Source organism: Vipera ursinii (genome assembly GCF_947247035.1).
Source record: "Vipera ursinii genome assembly, chromosome: 2".
In the NCBI taxonomy this organism is placed as follows: domain Eukaryota; kingdom Metazoa; phylum Chordata; class Lepidosauria; order Squamata; family Viperidae; genus Vipera; species Vipera ursinii.
Window position 1 is genome coordinate 217,876,913 of NC_139513.1, and position 23,736 is coordinate 217,900,648.

A 23,736-nucleotide genomic window follows, 5' to 3' on the forward strand; every position below is an offset into this window, starting at 1 on the left:
GATTATGGTCTAGATAACAGATTGACTGACATTTGCTAGCAACTATGGAGGGTGTCTATAGAGTTCCCAATGAAACATCAGGAAACCTGTTTTCTAGACTACAATCACCAAACCCTGAAGCATAACACTGCCCAGCAGATATGGGTCATGAAAGCCTACACCAGTATATAATGCTTTTTTCCTTTTTAATAGCCTAAGTCATCTAAACCTCAGAGTGTTAAGAAACTCTAGTCAACACTGTATAAATACCACTGTATCAAAATAACATAATGCATTGTGTAATACTGTATAATAAAACAAAATTTATTAAAAACATTTTATTAATAAAAATCAATCAAAAATGCTACGATAGAAACTAATTATTGACAGGGACTCCAAAGTGGAAAGCAAATTATGTATAACAATAAAAAAAATGCAAGCACATCTAACTTAGAAGACCCCACTAAGGTAGATGATTGAGTTCTTTTAATCACCTACATCCTATCATATATTTTTTAAAACATAAATGAAGTTCTTTTCCCAGGAGAATTATACCCGTATTCTGGTTTCTCATTTTACAAAAAAGAGGTGGGGAAAAAAAATCCAAGGGAAAAAAAAGAGAAACATTTGGAAGAATCTTAAATATGACTTTCCATGTTGTGACTATGACTTAGAAGTGCTTTGGATCTCATGAAGAACAGTGCCTATTGTATTCATTAAAGCAGCTCCCTCTTTTAGGCTTTCTTGTAAGCCTGCAAAAAGGGGGGGGAACAAAAACGCTGCAGCTACTTTAAGAGATGCTGGTGTAGCTCTTCACAGACACATCAGAAAGGTGGCAAATTGGAGGAAAAGGTCATCGTTCAACAGGAGTACTTTATATAAGAATGTTGCGCGCACACACGCACGCACGCACGCAGCCCAACAGCAATGAATTTGTTACCTCTGTATTATGTTTAGCAGTTATGTCAAGTTTCTCTTTCTTAGCTTGATGGAGTTTTCTTCTCAGATCTTCCTTCGTTTCCACATCAGCTTCACTATGATTGTGGAGAAATGTCTTTGCAAAGTTCCTGTTTAAAAATGCAAGGACTTTTCACTACCAATGATCTCAGTCAGGCCAGCAATGAATTTTCAAATAATCAAGGCAGCAAGCTTGCATTTCTCACTCAAAAGTAAATCCCATTCAATTTATAAGATGCGTTTCCAAGGTAATATATACTCTGGAGCTCTGGCTATTAATGGAACTGTTTTGCTCCCCATTCACAACCACTGCATTCTAGAATGTATCTGAAGCTACCTACCTCTGCGAGTGCAGATCACCGAAAGACATTTTAAAGATTATCAGCTTTTTGTATTTAATTCTAACTGCACCGCTTTAAAAATTCTGCTTTATATGTTATATTTCTAAAGGGATTATGAGTCATGCCGAAAAATGAAGGCAGGGTAGAAACAAATTAAACAGAAGAGATGCCACCCATGACAAAAGTCAATCTCTTTCAAACCTTACATCTCTTCCTTTCTCTCTTGCTTAAATAAAAAACAAAAATAACATTTATTTTGTTCAGCCAGCATTTTTCAAACTCTACTTAGAAAAATATGGCAGCATTGATCATTAATAATGCAGCTTAAATAATTTTGTAGATGGGGAAAGTCCAGGAGTGGCTTCTCATGATAATTACAACAGAATAAAATTCTTCCTGTGCATAGCTTTTAAAATATGGATGTTTTGCAACTTACCAGCTGCCATATATTCAGTTAATGAGAAACAGAGAGAGCTGTTGACTTGTTTCCTTGATGTCAAGGGAAAATAAATTTACCCTGATGAACCCAGCTCAACTCTAATTACTATTATTTCATTATTACTAGAAGATGCATGCATACAACTCTTTTAATGTTATCCTTTTAGGCACTAAAATATAAACTACGTGGCATTACAATTCTTAACTCATAAACCTTACTCAGCTTTTCAAATAAAAGGGAAAGGTTCATGAAACAAAGCTAAATCTTATATCTAAGTTACTAAGGTAACTATGGCAACCACCTCACATAAAAGGAAAAAAAATTTTCTTGCACTGACGGTGAGGAAGTGTGACAAAATATCTGTTGTTTTTTTTAAAAATATAATATACCATAAATGGAAAATTAAGCAACTTTTTAAAATACTGCATCTGCTTTTCGTATAATATGAGAAGTGACCGGCAGAACAATTCAGGGATAAAATATGATGTTATAGATATGACATAACATGATGGTAAGCAGGAAAAGAAAAATATAAACATGGTAAGACAAGAGGAAAAGCCAGCTGCCTCCGTTAAAAAAAATAATTGTCAGCAGGCAATATAAAAGTTTTTTTTAAAAAGCTTTCATGAAAAATCAAATCTTGAAGAGAAAATGGAAACAACTTGTGATGGGGACCAAATACACTTCTCTGACTAATTTAAGTCTCACTGCTCAAATTGTCCTGTTTATTTATTTATTTTATTTATTTTATTTTATTACATTTATATACCGCCCTTTCCCGGAGGACTCAGGGCGGTTTACAGGGAATTAAAAAACCAAAAATACAAAAGTTAAAACCAGTTTAAAAAAAAATTAAATTTATCCCTGTACAAATAAAACCCCAATTAAAATAAATTAATCCTCAGCCTGGGCCAGAGAGCTCGAAGAGCCAGGTCTTCAGGCCCCAGCGGAATGAACGGAGGTCGGGGGCAGTCCTCAGCTCCACTGGCAGCTGGTTCCAGAGGGCAGGCGCCCCCACTGAGAAGGCCCTATCCCTGGGTGTTACCCGCCGACAATCTCTTACCGGTGGGACCCTGAGAAGACCCTCCCTGTGGGAGCGCACTGGACGAAGGGAACTTGATGCTGGCAACAGGTGTTCCCTCAAATACCCCGGACCCAAGCCATGTAGGGCTTTATAGGTAATGACCAGCACCTTGAATTTCACCCGGAGGGCAACCGGAAGCCAATGCAGCTCGCGGAGTAGAGGTGTTACATGGGAGTATCAGGAGACCCCCATTACAACTCGCGCGGCCGCATTCTGCACCAGTTGAAGCCTCCGAGTGGTCCTCAAGGGCAGCCCCATGTAGAGAGCGTTGCAGTAGTCCAAACGGGAGGTCACGAGTGCATGAGTAACTGTGCGTAGGGCATCTCGGTCCAGATAGGGACGCAACTGGCGCACCAGGCGAACCTGGGCAAAAGCCCCCCTGGTCACGGCTCCTATGTGGTCTTCAAAATTGAGTCGTGAATCCAGGAGGACGCCCAAGTTGCGAGCCCTATCAACGGGGGGTAACACCTCACCCCCCATCGTTAGAGATGGAATAGTCTGGTTGACCCAAGATGCCGATATGCACAGCCACTCAGTCTTGGCGGGATTGAGACGAAGCCTGTTTCTCCCCATCCAGACCTGGACCGCCTCCAGGCACCGGGACATCACGGCGAGGGCATCGCTGGGTTGGTTCGGGGTGGAAAGAAAAAGTTGGGTATCATCAGCGTACTGATGATACCCCACCCCGAAACCACGAATGATCTCGCCCAGCGGCTTCATATAGATGTTGAACAGGAGGGGCGAGAGAACCGACCCCTGAGGAACTCCACAAATGAGAGGCTTTGGGGCGGATCTCTGCCCTCCCGTCAACACTGACTGCGAGCGGCCCAGGAGATAGGAGAACCACCGTAAAACGGTGCCTCCCACTCCCAACCCCCTGAGACGCCGCAGCAGGATACCATGGTCGATGGTATCGAAAGCCGCTGAGAGATCTAATAGGACCAGGACAGAGGAGCAACCCCTGTCCCTAGCCCTCCAGAGATCAGAAAGGAAGCTGCAATTTTACCCATTAGTTGCATTTTATTTGGTAAGTAAAATACAAAATTTAGAAAATAAGTTATCTTTTTGTCAGTGATGTTTTACTACCAAAACTGGATTGAAGAACCATGAAAACTGCATGTATGTGTGTATATAGCATGTGCATATGCATGTATGTATGTATGCATATGTGTGTATGTGTGTGTGTGTGTGTATCTGTACAAGTAATTCTCAACTTACGACCACAATTGAGCCCAAAATTTCAGTTGCTAAGTGAGACAGTTAAGTGAGTTTTGCCCTATGTTACAACCTTTTTTTGCCACAGCTGTTAAGTTAATAACATGGTTGTTAAGTGAATCGGCTTCCCCATTGACTGATTGTCACAGTCACAAAAAGTGATCACATGACCCCGGGGACACTGCAACCATCATAAACATGAGCCAGTTGCCAGGCATCTGAATTTTGATCATATGACCAAGGGGATGCTGCAAAGGGTTACAAGTGTGAAAAACAGTCATAAGTCACTTTTTTCAGTGCCGTTGTAACTTGGAATGGTCACTAAATGAACTGTTGTAACTCAAGGACTACTTGTATTTTGCTATTCTTAATTAAAGGAATTGCAGGAATGCTTTATCAAGGGATGGTGTCTTAGATATATTTATAGCACAATGCTATATTTGCTATGTATTTCCAAACAAAATCTAAACTTACTAATGATTTTGTGATGTAGGTGTAGGGAGTTATTTTTAAAACCAACTAGAGTAAGCTAACACAATCCTACAGAAAGCTGAATTTTCACTAAGGTACCAGCATTATTGGATGGGTTAACTATCTGGTAGCACACAACTATTGTAACGCTAGTGTAGACATGTCAAACTTGCGATGTCATGTGACATCACGCAACGTATCGGAGCTTTTTCCCCATTGTCGGCAATGGGGTGGGCGCGGTTTCCTGGTGATGCGTCCGGCCCGCAGGCTGGCAGTTTGACACCCCTGCACAAGTGCAAACTGTGAAATCTCAAATTATGAAGTATTAACAGTATGGTTTGTACATTCTAAATTGCTATCTGGTGCTAAACATTTTTTCCAAATATATATTTCCTGCAGTTAGCATTCTGTTTTCAGAACTAGCAAATGGCAGAAACTGCATGGTCAAGAGTATTCAGAGAATAGAAATTGTCATAACTTTATTTTTGTTAATTATAGGAAATAAACTCACCGTTTCATTTCAGACACTGAGTAATTCACTTGAGAATCCATTACAACTAATTTTCTGCTTTTTGTTTTCTGAACAAACAATGCTATTTTCATATGTAATATGTTTGCACCACAAGATTTCAGATATCACTTGTTTTCCCACTTCTTGAAATCACATTAAAACCTATAATACACAGATTTAAATAAACATCTCAGTCACCCAGTTTTTGCAGTAATGTAATTATTTGGATTTAATCACAAATTGAAGAATTCTTTATTATTAAAGTATTCAATTATCATTGCCCAATAGTTTACTGAAGAAAAAATTCAAAGAGTCACAAGACAAACTTTAACTTTATCATTATTTCTAGTTCCTCCATCTGCATATTACAAAAATCTATTACAGGCTTAAGAAGTAGCTTAAGAAATAATAAATAGGCTTAAGAAAAAACATAAATCTTGTCAGAGATCCAAAAATAATGGACATTTGGGATGCACTTAGAAGTGCCATCTTGAATAGCAGGCTGCGTTTCTAAATTTCTGTTTGCCACTACAAACAATAAATTAGCCAATGTGTCTGGAGAAATTAAAATGTTGAACCAAGACTGTACAAATCATCCTTAAAAACAGGAACTCACTCTCTCTCAGACCTACCTACCACAAGGTCATTGTTGTAGGGATAAAATGGAAATTCTTGTGCAAGCTACTTTGAGGCCTGACGAAAACATGAGATATACATTTAGGAAATAAAATAAATATGCAAGTCCCATTGTTTGGTTCAAAAAAGCAACAAAAGAAATTGATAGTGGGAGCATAATTGGCATTTACCTTCAATGAGTGGCTACCAATTCACTGGTAAAAAGTAATGCCTTTCCCAATTTTTCAGTAATAGTACAACAGAGGTGGAAGGGACTTTGGAGGTTTTCCAGTGGAACTCCCTGCTCAGGCAGGGAAACTTACGTATATCATTCTGGATAAATAGCGCTCTAATCTCTTCTTAAAAACTTCCAGTGATGGAGCCATTATGTCCTCCAGCTATATAGCTCCCATTACCCCTGTCTGTCTTCTGATTGGAGATTTTGAGAAGGTCAGTACCTCTAAAGGACTCCAATTTTGGCCCCAATTGTTCAAAAAATTTTTTGTGGTAAACTGGGATCCAGTTGTGTATATCTCTAGATTGTTTAGCAGATAAATCAGCAAAACAACTCCCTTAATAAACATTAATGAACACACTGTTAGAGACTTATCACTTGGAGAAAAGCAAATCCACCAAACCAACTCATTCTATGTTTCACCTAAATAACTGATTACGGTTAAGCCAGCTGTAGTTCTAGAAATTTGTGGCAAGGCATTTACTTGGACTTCCTGGTTGCTACCATAATTTACTCAAACCCAAAGCAAAGACCCCAAACTATATCCAAATAAAAGTCTTCTGGATTATACAGGCTGTCTGGTTCTTGTCAATAAAAGGCAAGGCTCCTAAACGTTTTGCCCTCACACTTCCCTTTAATGTAATCTTGATGTTTATGCCTCCCCTAAAAATCCAAATATCAAAATGAACAGAAATGATTAAAACGATAACATAAAACTTTGCGAAAGGTGGACTTTTTTTTGTAACCACATACAACTAAAGGATTCTTCACACCTCCCCAATTCTCTCTGGATCTTCTCAAGGGAGGTATATAACTCACAGTTTGGGACCCCTGGTATAAGGTATGTGAGTAAAGAAGTACAAGATGGTCTTGAAGAAGGTATATTAACAACTGCTGTGTAAACATCAGCTTACCCTTGAAAGGGTATGAGAAACTCAAAATTGCTCCACCTTGATATGGGGGAGGGGACAGAGAGAGAATATGTCAAATTTTCAAGACTCAGTTATTACATAATGCAACAATAAAGCGGCATTTCTGGGATTTGGGGGATGTCCGTTTCCTGACCCAGCCTACCTGAAAGGGCTGACAGGGTGGAACTGTGATACAACCCATCTCCCGGATGTTTGCTAAATAGACGGATGGATGCCAAAATCATACCCAGTTAAAGAGCCACATTGTTCCTTTTTGCTATCAGGCTGCTCTCAGCTTCATTCTTGGGCTTAAGTTGCTTAGCAACAGATCTTATTTATCTTATTTTTAAATGGTTGAAACAAATCGGAACCATCTTGAATCAACTGGTATGGCGTTAAGATTTTATATCATCTACCAGGAAAGCACATCTGAAAGGGAGGCAAAAGGTGTCATTTGTACACTGTCGAGTTTCCATCGTTTATACAGAGCAAGTTTACATCGGGCAGGACTTGAGATAACTCGAAATAACTTCCTCACACCTAAGACCCTAACCCCATAGTTTCAGTAAAAACTACAAAGGGTTCAACAAGTGGCAGATTTCTTACTACACCGTCTCAGGGCTAGGAAAGGCTCCACGTGTGAATTTGTATTGCTTTCATCCTGCTTCCTATCCAACGAATACTCCTCCTCACGATTGCCGGCTTTACCGCTGCTTGTAATCCGTTTCACACGGATCAATCCGGATTGACCTAGGGAGGTCTGAAAAACGTCATAGCTCTATCTGTCTCTCTCCAGCCCGAAGCAAAGCATTGCTTCTCCTCCTCTTGGTTTCCAACTCTTCCCTCCTACGGTAACGCCACGGTCGAAATCTGCCAGTCTCCCACCTTCGTACCTGTCTGCCGCGCCTCTATTTGAAAGCAGCAATTATGAGATCACCAAACTATCGGATATGAACAATCTGCAAGGCACCGGGCTTTTTCTGAGCGGGCTTTAGGACCCAGAGAGTAACGGGAAAGCCCGGACAGTCATGTTAGCTTCAGACTGACTTTACAACGGCTATTTCCGGTTCGAGAGCAACTACTAGCGGTTCGCTCAACGACTTCGTGTCGTCTTCCGGTCTCAGACTACTCATTTGGAAGAATGTGAAATTGTGACGTAACGCGTTCTAAACGGGAGGATTGTTCGCCCGCCCTCCGTTTGCTTCAATCCGCTAAACAGAGCATGCGCTGAAGGAGGCTATTGTAATGTAAACAGTTTGCTCCCGCTCTGTTTGCCGCTTTTAAGAAATTATAGGTGCTGTTAACGTGTTGGCACTAATAATGGATGGGGAGGAAAATAGATATGTGACTTGTCTCTGCAGTCTTAGGCGCTTTAGTACTATGCACGGGTACTAAAAGTTTAGCTTCTTGGATTCAGTGGAATTTATTTCCAAAGTTTTATATATTGCATGTTTATTACATTGCAATTGTAATACTCAAAATAAAAAATAAATCTTTTATGTTACTTTTTGTGTGTAACTCCACACAGCAATCTTGCTGAGGGCCATTTGATTAGGATGGTATATAAAGTGAATTTCATTCACTGAATTCAAGTATCATCATAAATTGTTACATTTCAAGAGTATGTTGCAGATACTCCAGATGAAACATTATCTATGGTTTATTCTCTCTTCTGGTCTTACACCACAAAATACTGCTAGCTAGCTTAATCTGCTACTGTGTATGAACTTTGATGCTGATCTGGTGATACCACCCCAGACAAACAGTCTTGGGCTCCTAGACTCACTACCCCTCAAAGGCTATAGCTAAGCACCTTGATTTGTGCTTAGATTGTAAGCCGCCCCGAGTCTTCGGAGAAGGGCGGGATATAAATGGGATTAAAATAAAAATAAATAAAGAGCAGGTGGCAGTTGTGGCTGAGGGAGCATTGCACAATTTCATCTTGTGCATCAGTTGTACTCCTACCTTGATCAGGAGGTTCCAATCACAGTCCCTCAGGCCCTAATCATCTCCAGACTGGACTACTCTAATGCACTTTGCATGGGCTGCCCTTGAAGAGCATCCAGAAGCTTCAACTGGTGCAGAATGCAGAGGCGCAGGCTGTTATGTGTGGTTCTTGAAAAGCAATACAACACCTCTGCTTCACGAGCTGTGTCGGTTCCAGTCTGTTTTGGTCCAATTCTAGGTGCTGCTTTTCCCCAGTTACATCAGCCCATCCCATTAGCTCTGGCAGAGAAGGCATGTTATGGGTTCCATAGTCCAGGGACTTGTATTTGGTGGGTTTCGGGAGGCAAGCCTTCTCTGTCATGGCACCCACCTTACACAACATTCTCCTCATTCCCCACAAAGTCAGGCAATCTTCAACCCTGCAACCCTTTAGAAAGTCCCTCAAGAAATTCAGCTTTCTACTACAGTACTTCTGCATAGTGATTACAATCCAATTTTCAGATGTTTAGACAATTTTAGAATAAACAAATGATTATTTTTAAACAGCCAGTCATCTCTAAGTTGGGTTACTTACTTTTATGCATTCATAAAGAAGTCCTTGACTCACAGCAGCTATTGTATATACCTGGAATATATTTCCATTAATTGTTCAAGGCAATTCTATCTGTAGAAGAACATGATACTGTACTCTACAACCTGAAGAACTTTACATTTTGTAGAATTACTTATCAGTTTGACTTAAGAAAGCATAAAGTGAAGGTCAACTTTGGCCAAAGTGTGATATCCTTGAGGGGCATTTGGCCTCATTGGAAGATCTAATCCATTTGTGCTGTTTATCAAATGAATGTTTGTTTCAGCTGTAGCCTATTGTTAGTTTTAAGCAAACACAATAGTCATTACAATATGGATTTTAAGTGCATTCTTGTACAAAGAGAGAAATCATTGCTGCTGAAATATCATTGTTTGAGGAGCAAGATGACTGCAATATAGTCTAATCCTGGGAGCTATTTCCCTTACAACAGGAACACTTATCATTTTTAAAAGAATAGTATCAATAGTTTCAGAGGGTTTTTTTTCACCAAAAGTAATTTAGCTCAAATTAAACAAGTTTTCCCCTGTGGGGAGAAAACATTAGCAAAACTGTAAAACAGCATGTGAATACTATTATTCCTGTTTTCCTTTGAATCTGCATTTGAACTAACCTAGGAGATAGTTTGCTTTTATTATTCAAAACTAAGCACACAGAGATTAAGCTGCTCCAGTTTTCCCCCTAAAAAGAATCATAATAGTACAGAGCAGTGAAGCCAGCAAATAATGTGAAACAGCTTTAATCTGTTTATATTGCTAAAATCATTCCTGAAAAACATAAGTTCAAAACTGCTCTAACTGTATAGGTTTTTTCTGTATCCAATCTGGATATCTAGACACTCAGGTAGTTGAAGGCACTATTTTTGGCTTTTGAATTATGTATTTCTTATGTTTGTATTCCATATCGTGTTTTATGGGTGGATGGATTACTGTAGTATACTCTACCTGGACCTGTCTTTGAAGAGCATCTAGAAGCTTCAGCTAGTGCAAAATGCAACCGCACAGACGGTTATGTGCACACCTAGATCACCACATATTATACCTCTGCTCTGCTTCAAGCTGCTGCTATCTATAAAGCCCTACTTGACATGAGACTGGGTTATTTGTGGAACCACCTCATCCCAATTGCATCTACTGGTCCCATCAGATCTGGCAGAAAGAGCACATTGCAGACGCAGTCCGCAAAGGGATGTCAGCTGATGGCATCCAAGAAGAGACCTTTCTTCTGCCAGAGCCAACCCTTTGGAATACCATTTGCCCTGAGGCGAGATTGGTACCAACTTTGTTGGCCTTCCAGAAGAGCCTGAAAACATGGCTTTTGTCAACTGGTTTAGAAATCCAGTGATGTTGGTGGAGAGCCTGCTAAGAGGTTGTACTTTTAGGTACAACATAATGCTGCTCTCTGCTGATTGTGTTTTAAATTTTTTAACAGTTTGACGTTTTTAATTATTGGGAGGGGGAATTGGTTGACTTTGTATTGTTTTCTGGATTTTTACCTTCATAAGCCACCCACAGTCAGATTAGCGAGATGGGTAGCTATATAAATTTGATAAATAAATTCATTAAGAGAGCCAATTAGATGTGATCATTTTTAACACTGCACAAGAAATCAGAAGACTAAATTGTAATCCTTCCTCAGGCATGAAGCTAGCTAGATAACTCTGGACGACTTACTCCTTCTCAGCCCTAGGAAAAAGGCAATAGTAAGCGCTTCTGAAAAACAGGCAGTTACCAGGAGTCAAGACTGAGGAAAGCACATGCAATTTCATTAAGGAATACAAGATTTCTTCTTTTACCCAAACCTTCAATGACTGAATTTGCAATATATACTGGCATAAAATATGGCTAGCTAGTTGATCCCTTAGTGCAGACATGTCAGACACAAGGCCCGGGGGCCGGATCCGGCCCGCAAAGTGGTTTCATGTGGCCCATGAACCCATCCTGGAAACAGTGAGGGAACGGCCCCTGCTGCCTTGGCCCTGGCCCAGGCCGGCTGGGAGCCAAAGTACAATTTCGTGGTGGCCATCTATGCTGAAATGCATTCAGTCTTAGCTCCACAAGGCCATCTAGAAACAGCAAGGGACCAGCCCCTGCTGTGTTGGCCCCACCCCCTGGGCGCGCGCTGGGGAGGTATCACCCTTTGTGAGGAATGAAGAAATGCACCATTGCCTGGAAGTGGCCAGCACATGGCCCTGCCTACTTTGGGCAGATTAGGGGCTGGGCAGCATTGCGCTTCTCTTCAGATTCATGCCACCCAGCTCAGGCTCTCAGCACTATGAGGAAAGCACCCCGCTGCCTGCCAAAACCAAGGAGGCTGGGGGCTGGGCAGCATTGTGCAGGTAACATCGACTCATGCTGCTCATGGCATCCCCTCCCCCAGAGCCCACCAAGCAGGATATGTGAAGTAGGCGAGGGCCCTGTGCTGGCCATTTCCAGTCAATGGTGCATTTCTTCATTCCTCACAAAGGGTGACACTTCCCCAGCTGTGTTTCTTGCCTGTTTTTCTCCCTCCCTCAAATATTTTCCCATCACTCGAAGGAAGGAAGGAAGGAAGGAAGGAAGGAAGGAAGGAAGGAAGGAAGGAAGGAAGGAAGGAAGGAAGGAGAGGAAGGGTCTGAGGGAAGTCCTGCCTTAGTCCTTCCCTACTGCCCTTTCACCATCCCCTTGCCCCTCTCCTCCTGGCCTATTCTGGGGGGGGGGTTTCTCCCATCCTATTCCTAAGGAAGCTTTGGATACAAAGCCAGGTCTCCTCACATGGACAGGGCCCTCGTACCCATCATGGGCAACCTGGCTAAGGAGAGCAAGCACAGCACCAGCAGCCTTGAGGAGGTAAGTGCAGCTGGGCACCCCTTGGGGAAGTGGGGCTGGGCTTAGTGCCATGGGTGCTTGAGGGCTTGGCTGGGCATTTGACCTCCAGACCACTGTCCAGCCCCCCTCCTCCGCATGGCCTGAGAGAAACAGTGAGGCTCCTCCAGTGGACCATGCCTTGGCACTTGCCCCAGTCCCATCTCCTTCTGCCAGAGACCCTCAGATCTGTCCCACTCCTGCCCAGGCCGCCATAGGCACCCTTGACACGAATGATGTAGAGCTGGCCATGACCACCCAGTAGGCCACATGCACTCCAGCCACACCCACCCAGTAGGCTGCGCCCACCCAGGCCACACCCACCTGGCCCCCTGAGGGCAACTGCAATGCTGATGCGGCCCTCAATGAAATTGAGTTTGACACCCCTGTTCTTAGTGCAAGGGTAGGCAACCTCGGCTCTTTTACGACTCATGGACTTCAAATCCCAGAATTCCTGAGTCAGCTATGCTGAGTCAGGAATTCTGGGAGTTGAAGTCCATGAGTCGTAAAAGAGCCAAGGTTGCCTACCCCTGCCTTAGTGTGTCTTGTCTAGATCCAATCAGTATAATTTCCTATTGCAGAAGGCTAGTTTTCTAAAGCAACATATTAAGTATTTATGAGTTAAAATTCAATGCCACTACAGCTAGTGTCTTTTTATATAAGATGTGTTAGGCTATGAAATGGCACTCTGAACTTCACAACATATATTTTTGTTCTTTGTAGTAGTTTTCAATATGGAACATAGAACTGTATCCAATATAGCAATGCTTACGTCACACTTTGAATTAGCCAACTGTGTTTAATCTTGGTGTGTTATATACAGGGCTTTTTTTCTCATAGAACGCTCAGAATGGAGTTCCGGCACCTTTTTTGGATGGAACATTGTAGGGTAGGCAAGGCAGGTTGTATGACATGTGTGAGTTCTGGCACCTTTTTCTTTTACAAAAAAGCACTGGTTATATAAATCCATCTAGTATCACCTGCACAAAGTTACTCATGAGGAAATGGCAGTATTTCATGTTATATAGAAGATGTAGGCACTAGATTTATTGCTTTTAGTATTAATCATTCCCTTTTTGAAACTCATGGCAGTATTTTAAATCGTAGTAATTCTATGTCCAATTCAACTGAGTGGAAAAAAATTGTTCCATGGTACCTATTTTCTAGTTCAATTTGGATTTGAATTGATGGCAGGTACATACATGCTATGCTAAGATTAAATCAATATTCAGATAATCCATAATTCTGTTCCCTCCAGCAATCAAGAAAAGACTTCTGGAAAATCAGGAGGTTGGATCATTTTCTGTCATGTCACATGCCATCATCTCCTTCTACCCAAGCTGGCAGGAATAGCCAATACTCCAGAAGATAGGCTTAAGATACAGAAGGATCTGGACAGACTCGAACACTGGGCACTATCTAACAAAATGAAATTCAATGGTGAAAAAAGTAAGGTTCTACATTTAGGCAGGAAAAACCAAATATACAGGTATAGTATAGGGGGTACCTTGCTCAATAGTAGTAACTGTGAGAGGGATCTCGGAGTCCTAGTGAACAATCACTTAAATATGAGCCAGCAGTGTGCTGCAGCTGCCAAAAAAGCCAACACAGTGCTAGGCTGCATTAACAGAGGGATAGAATCAAGATCTCGTGAAGTATTAATACCACTTTACAATGCCTTGGTAAGGCCACACCTGGAATACTGCATCCAGTTTTAGTCACCACGATGTAAAAATGATGCCGAGACTCTAGAAAGGGTACAGAGAAGAGCAACAAAGATGATTAGGGGGCTGGAGGCTAAAACATATAGGGAACAGTTGCTGGAATTGGGTATGTGTAGTTTAATGAAGAGAAGGGTGAGGAGTGACATGATAGCAGTGTTCCAATATCTCAGGGGCTGCCACAAAGAAGAGGGAGTCAAGCTATTCTCCAAAGCACCTGAAAGCAGGACAAGAAGCAACGGATGGAAACTAGTCAAGGAGAGAAGCAACCTAGAACTAAGGAGAAACTTCCTGACAGTTAGAACAATTAACCAGTGGAACAACCTGCCTCCAGAGGTGGTGAATGCTCCAACACTGGAGGTTTTTAAGAAGAGACTGGACAGCCATTTGCCTGAAATGGTATAAGGTTTCCTGCCTGAGCAGGGGGTTGGACTAGATGACCTCCAAGGTCCCTTCCAACTTTATTATCATTATTATTATTACCCACCCTGCCTGAGGACAGTCCTGCAGTTATCTGAGGTATAATGTTGCTTTATGTAGGCTGTTTATACCAAAGGTAATAAACACTGCACACCAAATAAATCCAATTATTACTTCAAGAAAACTAATCGCACTGGCTGCTTTTTACAACACTCTGAGCTGCAAAACAACCACATTTCAGCCTAGAGTATTATGCAAACCCAGCAGAAAAGATTTAATTACAGTTATTTTGTAAAGAGCTAGAATGATGTAGTGAATAAAGTACTAGGCTGGTTCAGGTCCTCCACAGCAGTGAAAGCCCATTGTGATTCTGTGCCTGTCACTTTTGCAGGGTAAAAACTGGGGCCAAGATTATAAACATGCCTCAAGTCTCTGAAGGAAAGGTGAAGTATAAATTAGTCATGCATATACTGGTAAAGTAATAAACATTGAAAAGTCTACACTCTAGTATGCTTTCTATACAAAAACCAAGATAGGTCTCTGCTGAATTTTGGCACAGAATACCAAACTCAGAATTCCACGGTCAGTTTGAAAAGAGTGCAGCAAGTAAATATCTTTAGCCACACCAGTTCACTAGTAACCATATTGGCAAAAATAAACATGTAAGAGTTACATTTGTGAGATATGAATTTGATAAATAAGCAAGGTAGAATGTTTGGCTTAAGTTATGCAAACCCAGCCACTGTGGCTCAGTGTGATGTACGACAACACTGAATTAAATATAAATTTAACTATCAGCCAGAAAGCATATTGTATGAACAGTCTTTTTATTAATAGCTACACAGCTACTAATATTAAATTGTTGCATTACAAGCAGCATCAGTCAAAAACTCTGCGTGGTAATACAGTATTAAAATTAATCTATTGACTTCCTCGCACAGAACTTTAATCAAGTCATCGTACTCTATAGTGCAATTTAAAGCACATATTATTTATTTACTTTTTATCTAAATAAGTCCCTATCCACAATTTTTTTTAAAAAAAAATCTGTTTTGACCGACCCGATCGCTTGGGCAAGATGTTTACATTTCACTGCCTTGTTTTCTCACTGGAGACCTCGGAAGAGAATGGTAAAATTGTAAAAAAAAAAAAAGTGCAGGGGGTCCTATTGTAAACCTACTTAAACTTGTACGCGGCCAACCTTCACCTGGAGCAAGTTCTATCAAAGCCGAGCGTGACTTAATTCAGGAAGAAAACACTGCAATCCAGCTGAATGCAACCATTTTACGGTCTATCCGCAGAGCAACATAAGGAAACCCAATAAAGTACCTGTATGACCTGGTTTTTGTTTGTCCCAGCAGGGTCAAGTAGCCCACACCCACAAAACCTGGCTTAACACAGGATATAAGGGAACCCGAGGCTGACCCTTGGCGATATCATTAGGCCCGCTCAAACTTGAAGTACACCCCGCCCCCCCCCGATACGAATTCCCTCTTGTTTGCCTTACGGCCTCTGCAAAGAACGCTCCAACCGAAGGAGGAGAAGGCGGAGCGAACCATTGTGCTCGAAGGAGGAGGATTCCGATCAATGAGGCTCTTGGGCCGGCTCTTGGACCTTTCTCTCTCTTGACTTCCATACAGCGTTCATCCCCCTGGCCAGTAAGACAACGAAGGCGGGCCGGAGAACTGAACTCGCACCCTTCTCCCACCTCGCTTTCCCCCAGGCTTCTTTCCCCCCCCCTCCCCCTCCGTTTTCTAGCAGCCTTTTGGTGCGCGCCGAGCCGGAGCGAGCCCTAGGCGGCTGGTGCGCGCCCTCGAGCTCGCGGCGGCCGCGGTTTGGCTACTGCGGGGGGGGAGGGGGAAAGGTAGAGCAACAGGGAGCCGCGGCGGGGGTGGGAGGGGGGGGCTCGGCGCGCGTGCGCGGGTCAGGTAAGCGTGGTTCGGGATGGTCGAGCTCCGCCTGAGGCGGCGGCGGCGGCGGCAGGGAGAAAGTGGGTGGCTGCCCTTTCTTTCTTCTTCTTCTGATGATGATGATGGGGGACTTTCTTCCCGCCAAAACGGGAAGGACGAAGGCTGGGGCCGGCCTTGCCGCCGCCAGGGGGAAGGAAGGCTGGGTTGGGCGGTTTTCTGCGGCGCACCCGCCTCCCTTCGGCCCGTCGCGGTCGGGTTGTGGGGTGGGAGTGGAAGAGAAGCGGGAAACGGGTGAGGGGAACCCGGTGGGCTTCTAACAGCCGCGCGGCTCCCCTCAGCTTCTTTCCCCTCCCGCCTTTCCTTCCCTCCGCCCGCGGAAACAGCGGCTTTTGAGGACGGCGCTCCGCCTGCAGCCCCGGCTCGGTTCTCCTCAGACCTGACTCGCCTCTCCCCGGCGCAGCGAGAAGGTGCAGCATGAGCCGCGATTTCAAACCGGGAGACCTGATCTTCGCCAAGATGAAAGGCTATCCCCATTGGCCAGCCCGGGTAAGGTTTCCCCTCCGCCTCGGCTCCCACCCTTCCTTTCGCCTCCCGCCCTTTCCCCAGCTCAGGAAAGGGCTTCTCGCTTTCCCCCGTCCTTGGAAGACCTACCCCCCCACCCCTTGCTCCGAAGAGCCCGGGAGGTCCCTTGAATCTCCCGTTGAACTTAATTCAACGCCTTGGCCAGGGGTAGGCAACCTTGGCTCTTTTATGACTCGTGGACTTCAACTCCCAGAATTCCTGAGCCAGCCATGCTGGCTCAGGAATTCTGGGAGTTGAAGTCCACGAGTCATAAAAGAGCCAAGGTTGCCTACCTCTGGCCTTGGCCTTAGCAGCCCAAGCGGAGCGGGGTGTGTGTGTGTGCTTCTGTGTGTGTGTGTGTGTGTGCTTCTTTGACGGAAGTGACTTCTAGTCACATTGCAGATAGCCCACATGCTGGTTTTCAGCCTTCTTGTTTTGATGGAGTGTGATCTACTCTTTCGAGTACCTTTAAGAGGCGATTCAGTATCCTAAAAGCGGCGGGCTAGTTTCGGATTCAGTTCAGCACCCTCAGCGGACTGTGTTTTTGTTTTTGTTTTTAAATCGTTCAAGAGGGATGTGCAGACCAGGATATTTCAGTATCATGTTGTGTTCAGTTCAGCATCCTCAGCGGACTGTGTTTTGTTTTTTTTAATCGTTCAAGAGGGATGTGCAGACCAGGATATTTCAGTATCATGTTGTGTGTCTACACAATTTCAGCACTTAGGGACCTAACCTTTGACTTTGGCCGAATTGGATGGATTGGAATTGGATGGATTGAAACGCGTGAACCTGCTTGTAGAGAGAAAGCTATTAGAAATGCATTAAAAATGGTAGTCTCGTTTTAAAGGACTCTGAAATGTATAATTTTATCACTGTGAGCTTTAGGATATCGGATGATTTACTAGTGCTACTGAATTCAGGGCAGAAATCGCCTAGATGCCAAAAAGTGTTTCGCAAAGTTGTATATTTTCTGTTAAATGTCTATGGAGATTCTCAGTCATGCGGGTCATATTTATCCCAAAAATGCTTTTTTTTTTCATGAGGCAACTGGACTTTCTTGTTTTTCTTTGAAGACGTTTTGCTTCTCCAAGAAGCTTTTTCAGCTCTGAGCTTCTGAGCTGAAGAAGCTTCTTGGAGAAAAACAAGGAAGTCCAGTTGTTTCTTGAAAAAGCATCTTTGCTATTTTCTGTTAAATGTGACTATAAGATTTGAACAAACCACAGGTCCAGCTCTTCAGAATGTACAAAACTAGTTCACAACCAAATCTTCATAATACAACAGCTGAACTCTGTTGTATCAAGTTATGGGTTGTTGTTTTTTTCCAGATTAGCAAACAGCAATTAGCAAATAGCGTTGTAGTATTCCAGTGGAACAAAATCTGTCTTTTGAGATTAGAAACTAGTTTCTGGATTTCCCCTTTTTTCACCTAACCACTGTACACATTATGTTTGCTCCTTTGACAGATCACTCAAACTGTTGATTAACAACATGAAGTAGCAGAGGTAGCAGTTGGTCTTAAAAAATGAAGAAAAAATTATTAGCTTCCTTCCCTTTTTCATTTTAATGTTAAACTACACTTTCTAAACAATTTATATCCAATAAATATAAATGATCACAACTGGATTATATAACCTGTTTATTAAATATGTTAATGGACTATTACATTAATTATATAGAGACAGAGAGGTTTGTGTTTGGATTGTTTTCCTTTTTTATATGATTCTCTGTATTCCATAAGGTTGCTTACAAGAGATGTACTGCACTTTTAATCAGAAACCAAAATGTTGTTTGGAGATAGCATTCCTCCATTCACCAAATGAAGCTATGTTATCCAGTTGCATGATCCCAGGAGTAATATGCATTTGGCTTAAGGCATTGATAGTGCACCAATGCCTACTCCAAAATACCTTGTGGGCCCTTCCTTAGCTCAAATAATGTATTTTTCTGTGACTGGCAGCTAACAGGCAATTCTATAGGATGCCTCTTATTTAAGGAGACACCGACAGTTATGGTATGCATGCACCCTTTAGGCTTCTGATGCAAAGTGTATCCCTAGCAATTACATGATTTTGTTAAAATACAAGTCACCCAAAAGATGTAGCACTCAAAGATTCACACCTGTATTGTGCCATGAGCATTCAGAAGCTCATATCTGATGTGTGGCTATCTGTTGTTGATTAATGAGGTATATATCTAGATAGAATAAAAATATAAATGGATAAAAGGCTCTAAGGTAGAAAAGCTAAAAGTATCAAATTCAGTGAGAAGCTTAAACATATAGCAAAAATAGTGATCTCGATTTGCTATGTTAGTTGACAATATAGTTAGCAGTTCTTTTTCATATTTAAATAAATAGAATAATTCTGGATAAAATCTAATTTAACATTTATATATTGGATATTCCCTTTAAACTTTCTTTGTTGACATATAGGCAACTACACCATGAAGCCTTCTATTATTTTGATGCTGAATGGTCCCTTACAGTAGTGCACTGTTGAAAATAAAAGTCAAAGTAAATAGTATCTCTCCAATCCTGGTTGATCCCAAAAAGCTAAGTAGGATTGGATTTGGGTACCATTGGCTGGAAAACTATCAGGAAATACCAAGACAATTTTTTTTAAAAAAAAACACAAAAGTGACAGCAAGCCAGTATATATACTACAACAATGCATGCTGGCTTGCTGTCACTTTTGTGTATTTTTTTTAAAAAAAATTGTCTTGGTATTTCCTGGTAGTTTAATCTGGGTACAGAAAAACTAGTTGGTTGATTTGGCCTTAGTTTAATCTGGGTACAGATTAAACTAAGGCCAAATCAACCAACTAGTTTTTCATGTGCCTTGATGTAGATTTATTTATTAAATTTATATGTCACCCATCTCTCTATCCACAGTAATTCTTGGGCAAGTTGGAGACCTTAAGTCAGATTGTGAAAATAATTATATTAGCATAGACACAAATAGGATGCTCTTGCATACAAGTGACAGAATGAGTGTAAAATACACATCTAAGCTTTTGCCATGAATTTACCTTGGATTAATCTCCATTAAGTGATATTGTGTACCATTCATTCATTGTCTCAAGCATGCCACTATTTAAAGGAGTTATTTTATTAAAGAAATTCTTTAATTATCACATCTTTCAGTCTTGGATGGAAGCAAACGAGCACAGAAATGTTATGGTTGCATTTAACACATTATGCTTTGTAAAAAATCCTTTGTTACCTATACATATTTGGTTTAGGTTTATCTTTTTATTTAGCTGTTATTGTTTGTTGCTGTAGGTTGATGAAGTTCCTGATGGAGCAGTCAAACCACCTACAAATAAAATGCCTATATTCTTTTTTGGCACTCATGAAACGTAAGTCTTTTGGGGGCAAGTTTATATTAGACAATGAGGCAAATAATCCCTAATATTTTATCATTTCTTTTTAATAATGTCTGAAAATGTTGCCACCAAGCCTTTTCTTCTAAAAATGATTTCTAAAACTAAAATAAGATAAATAGGCAGATAAATCCCTAATTACAGTTCTTATAGTTTAATGATGTACAGACTGTAGCTTTAAAATGCAAGAATGTATTTCTTCTGTTAATATTTATCTAACGAGAATTTGGTCATTCTCTGCTTACAGGCTGACTTTCTCTTGGTTTTTAGAAGTTGGTGGTTTTATTCCTGTTTTCTACCATGCCTCCAAGTGCTTGGAATTAGACATAACTTTAGTGTTAGCACTCATTTATGTCTGCCATAAGTACTAGAGATAGTCCTCAACTTATTGGCACTTCTGAGTGTCATAAAATATTGCAGTGCCCCACTCTTATGATCACATTTCAGGCACTTGATAACTAGCTCACATTTACAACTAGTTGCAGCATCCTGCTATCACATGACCTAAATTTGTGACTTTTTTGCCAGTTTCTAGCAAAAAACACCCACTCAGGAGAATGGGTTCAGACTTACAATATCCATCATTCACTTAGCAACCATTATAAAGTTGGATCCAATCATATAGGTGCCTCAACTTTATGACAGAATTGTCATAATTGCCCACAAGAACTATCTGTAAAACTATTGCAGTGAAATGGTACATTGCCTGCATTTTGTTAAAACAAATGGTTATCTGGATACTTCAGAAAGCAAAAATGTAAGATCAAATAGAAAAGAGTCAAGAGAAAGAAGAAGGGTTAACTTAATATGCATAAAAAAGAAAGAAAATATAGTAGCCTTTATGAGAATCATTCTAAATTAAGCAGGATATGTTTTATTAATGTACTTTGCAATATATGCAGCTCATTGTGTAGAATGTATTCATTCAATGTTACTGTTAAGTAACAGTGCCTGGATTTTCATTGAGTAAAGCAGTCACTGATATTTTTCCTAATAACTGCTTTACTCAGTAACCAAGATTCTAGTCCCTATTGTGGTTTTAATTTGAAGACTACCTAGACCTGGACAAGATTGCCTCAGAAAGAATAATTTGCCACAATTGAATCTGCCTATCTGCTGAAAACATCTTTCAGGGGCTATGAATGCCACAGTAGGTCTTCTCTAAGTAGCTCTTAGACTTTGAAACTTTTCTACCAGAAGTTAAGGTTCCCTGTTTGGAAAGATTGTCCTATTATTGCTTTTTAATATTTTAATATGTTGTGACTTGCCCAGAATCTTATTATGGCACGCTATAAATAATTGTAAAAATAAATACAATAAATGACAGGATTGAAAACAGCAATATGAGGGCTGCCTGCCTGCCTGAGCAGATAATGAGACAAAATGTGAGGTCTTTGTTGCAGTCTTGTTTTTTGAGACATAATTTGTATGTAGCAGCAATGTTGAAACCTATAGAATCAAACGTAATCACATAGTCACGGAGGCCAATAAAGTAGTGCCAAAAGGTTATATAGTTCTTTGTTTTTGGTTCTCAATGCAACAATGTTGCTGACCTAGCAGAATGTTATTGGATTAATTGGTATCAAATATAAACTTTAGTATCTTGCTTGTTCCTTTCCAGTTTTACATTACATAGGAGTAAATATTAGTCACTTCACATGGCTCCTTATTTAGTAAGAAGTCACATAGTATACTGTATTTATCAAGAGTACTTACTCCTGTCCAAAGTGGTGTAAAATCCTAGCATTTAAAAATGTAAACAGTTTTTGTAAAGAGTAAAACTTACACTGTAAAGCAGAATTTTTCCCCCCATTATTTTCTTTGTAGTGCATTTTTGGGACCAAAAGATATATTTCCCTATGCTGAAAATAAAGAAAAATATGGCAAGCTAAATAAAAGAAAGGGCTTTAATGAAGGATTGTGGGAAATTGAGAACAATCCCAAAGTTAAATTTTCCAGCCAGCCGGTAAGTTATCTTATGATTGGATTTCTATTAATAAGTTTTATCTCAAGATTTTTTCTGAATATCTATGTTTTTATAGTGTTACAATTTAAATTATTGACTAGATTATAGAAAATAAATCAAAACATTATCATTGTAGATCAGGGGTGTCAAACTCAATTTCATTGAGGGCCGCATCAGCATTGCGGTTGCCTTTAGGGGGCCGGGTAGGCGTGGCCTACTGGGTGGGAGTGGCTAGAGTGCGTATGGCCTACTGGGTGGGCGTGGCCAGCTCTACATCGTTCGCATCAAGGGTGCCTATGAGGGCCCGGGCAGGAGTGGGACAGATCTGAGGGTCTCTGGCAGAAGGAGGGTCTCTGGGCCAGGGCCAAGGCAGTGGGGGCCGTTCCCTCACTGTTTCCAGGATGGCTTCGCGGGCCGGATCTGGCCCCCGGGCCTTGTGTTTGACATGTCTGTTGTAGATGAATAGACTAAACTTACCAGAGTAGATCACAAGAGCTACCCATCATATAGTCAAAAGCCAGTTCTCCTGTAACGTCCATTATTACTGTTTTCCAAGTAACAATAGGAAGCAGTACAGTAGCTAGAAAGTACTTCCAGCACTTATATGCTATTTGAAATGATTGACATCTCACACAGTCATATTTGTTCCCAGATTTTGAATGTTTCTGCTTATTCGTGAGAGAATGAATATTCTGCCCTTAGCAGTTCTTCTGAAGGTTTTAGAATAAAAGTCTTCTTTATTCTCTGACAAAATAATTGAGAGATATAAATAGTATATGTATGTCTCTCATTTTCAGGAGCATACAAGTTTCTAGAAACATTCTACATTGTGGAAATAATTTAGAAACCAAAGTAGCACATAGGAAGAGTGATGAGTTAATAAAAATAATTGAATTGTATGTTTCATTGAACTTAACATTTATCCTGCAAGCCTGAAAATGTTAGGGCATTTTCTGATGCAACAGTTTTAAACAATAATTTAATTATTTTCAGAGAACAATTCTTAAAATGCTATCGGGGTAATTAATTCATTTAGTACTGATTAAACTTAGTTCAGTGTTACTTACTATTTAAATATTGTAATGAGATGCTATGTGTATGGTGCGCCCCATAGGTCCTCTTATACCATCTTCTTCATAGTAAGTTGTCCCTAAGAAGGATGAGTGAAGAGAAGCAAGTGTATTGTCTGTTTAATTTATTAGATTTTTTTATCCTGCCTTTGTAACTTTATAAGTAATGCAAAGCAGCAAACATTCATAATAACTCCTTCTTCCTACTTTCCCCACAACCACCACCCTGGGAGTTAGGTTGGGCCAAAAGTCCCCAGCTGACAGTTTCCTGGTTTCTAAATCAGCACCTTAACCACCAGCTGAGTCATCCAAGACTTGATGATCATATCACCTATTGGTATTGGTAAAAAATGGTACAAGGAAGATTCTGAAGGCAATTGATCATTTTATTGACAACTTTTAAGGCATAATTTCACCTGTATGGATAAGTTAATGGAAAAAATTGCTTAATTAATTTTACTAAGAAAACTGTACGGACAGTATGTAATGACTGATAGTGTCAGATGATGGAGACCTTATATCAGATGGTATTCAACATGCTACTAAGAGCTGAAGGTGTAAAGTATGAAC

General features: G+C 40.9%; 2 protein-coding genes across 5 annotated transcripts in view; one reads left to right on the forward strand and one right to left on the reverse strand.

Annotated features, from left to right (window-relative positions):
* Window positions 1-7,794, reverse strand: part of CCDC171 (coiled-coil domain containing 171) — a 206,664-nt gene extending 198,870 nt beyond the window's left edge. The window contains exons 1-4 of the mRNA XM_083352873.1: window positions 7,652-7,794; window positions 5,634-5,690; window positions 4,998-5,159; window positions 920-1,046 (exon numbers count right to left, since the gene is read on the reverse strand). Of these exons, the coding sequence (XP_083208999.1) occupies window positions 920-1,046; window positions 4,998-5,089 (219 nt within the window). The 5' untranslated portion in view covers window positions 5,090-5,159; window positions 5,634-5,690; window positions 7,652-7,794. The remainder of the gene's footprint in view (window positions 1-919; window positions 1,047-4,997; window positions 5,160-5,633; window positions 5,691-7,651) is intronic.
* An 8,119-nt stretch (window positions 7,795-15,913) lies between these two features.
* Window positions 15,914-23,736, forward strand: part of PSIP1 (PC4 and SRSF1 interacting protein 1) — a 39,745-nt gene continuing 31,922 nt past the window's right edge. Inside the window, exons 1-4 of one of the 4 annotated variants that reach the window (XM_083355088.1) lie at window positions 15,914-15,936; window positions 16,572-16,734; window positions 20,030-20,106; window positions 21,958-22,096. In XM_083355088.1, coding sequence (XP_083211214.1) covers window positions 16,663-16,734; window positions 20,030-20,106; window positions 21,958-22,096 — 288 coding nt within the window. In that variant the 5' untranslated portion in view covers window positions 15,914-15,936; window positions 16,572-16,662. Of the gene's footprint in view, window positions 15,937-16,121; window positions 16,143-16,317; window positions 16,735-20,029; window positions 20,107-21,957; window positions 22,097-23,736 lie in introns of those variants that run through there. The other 3 variants (XM_083355089.1, XM_083355090.1, XM_083355091.1) reach the window with 3 other exon arrangements.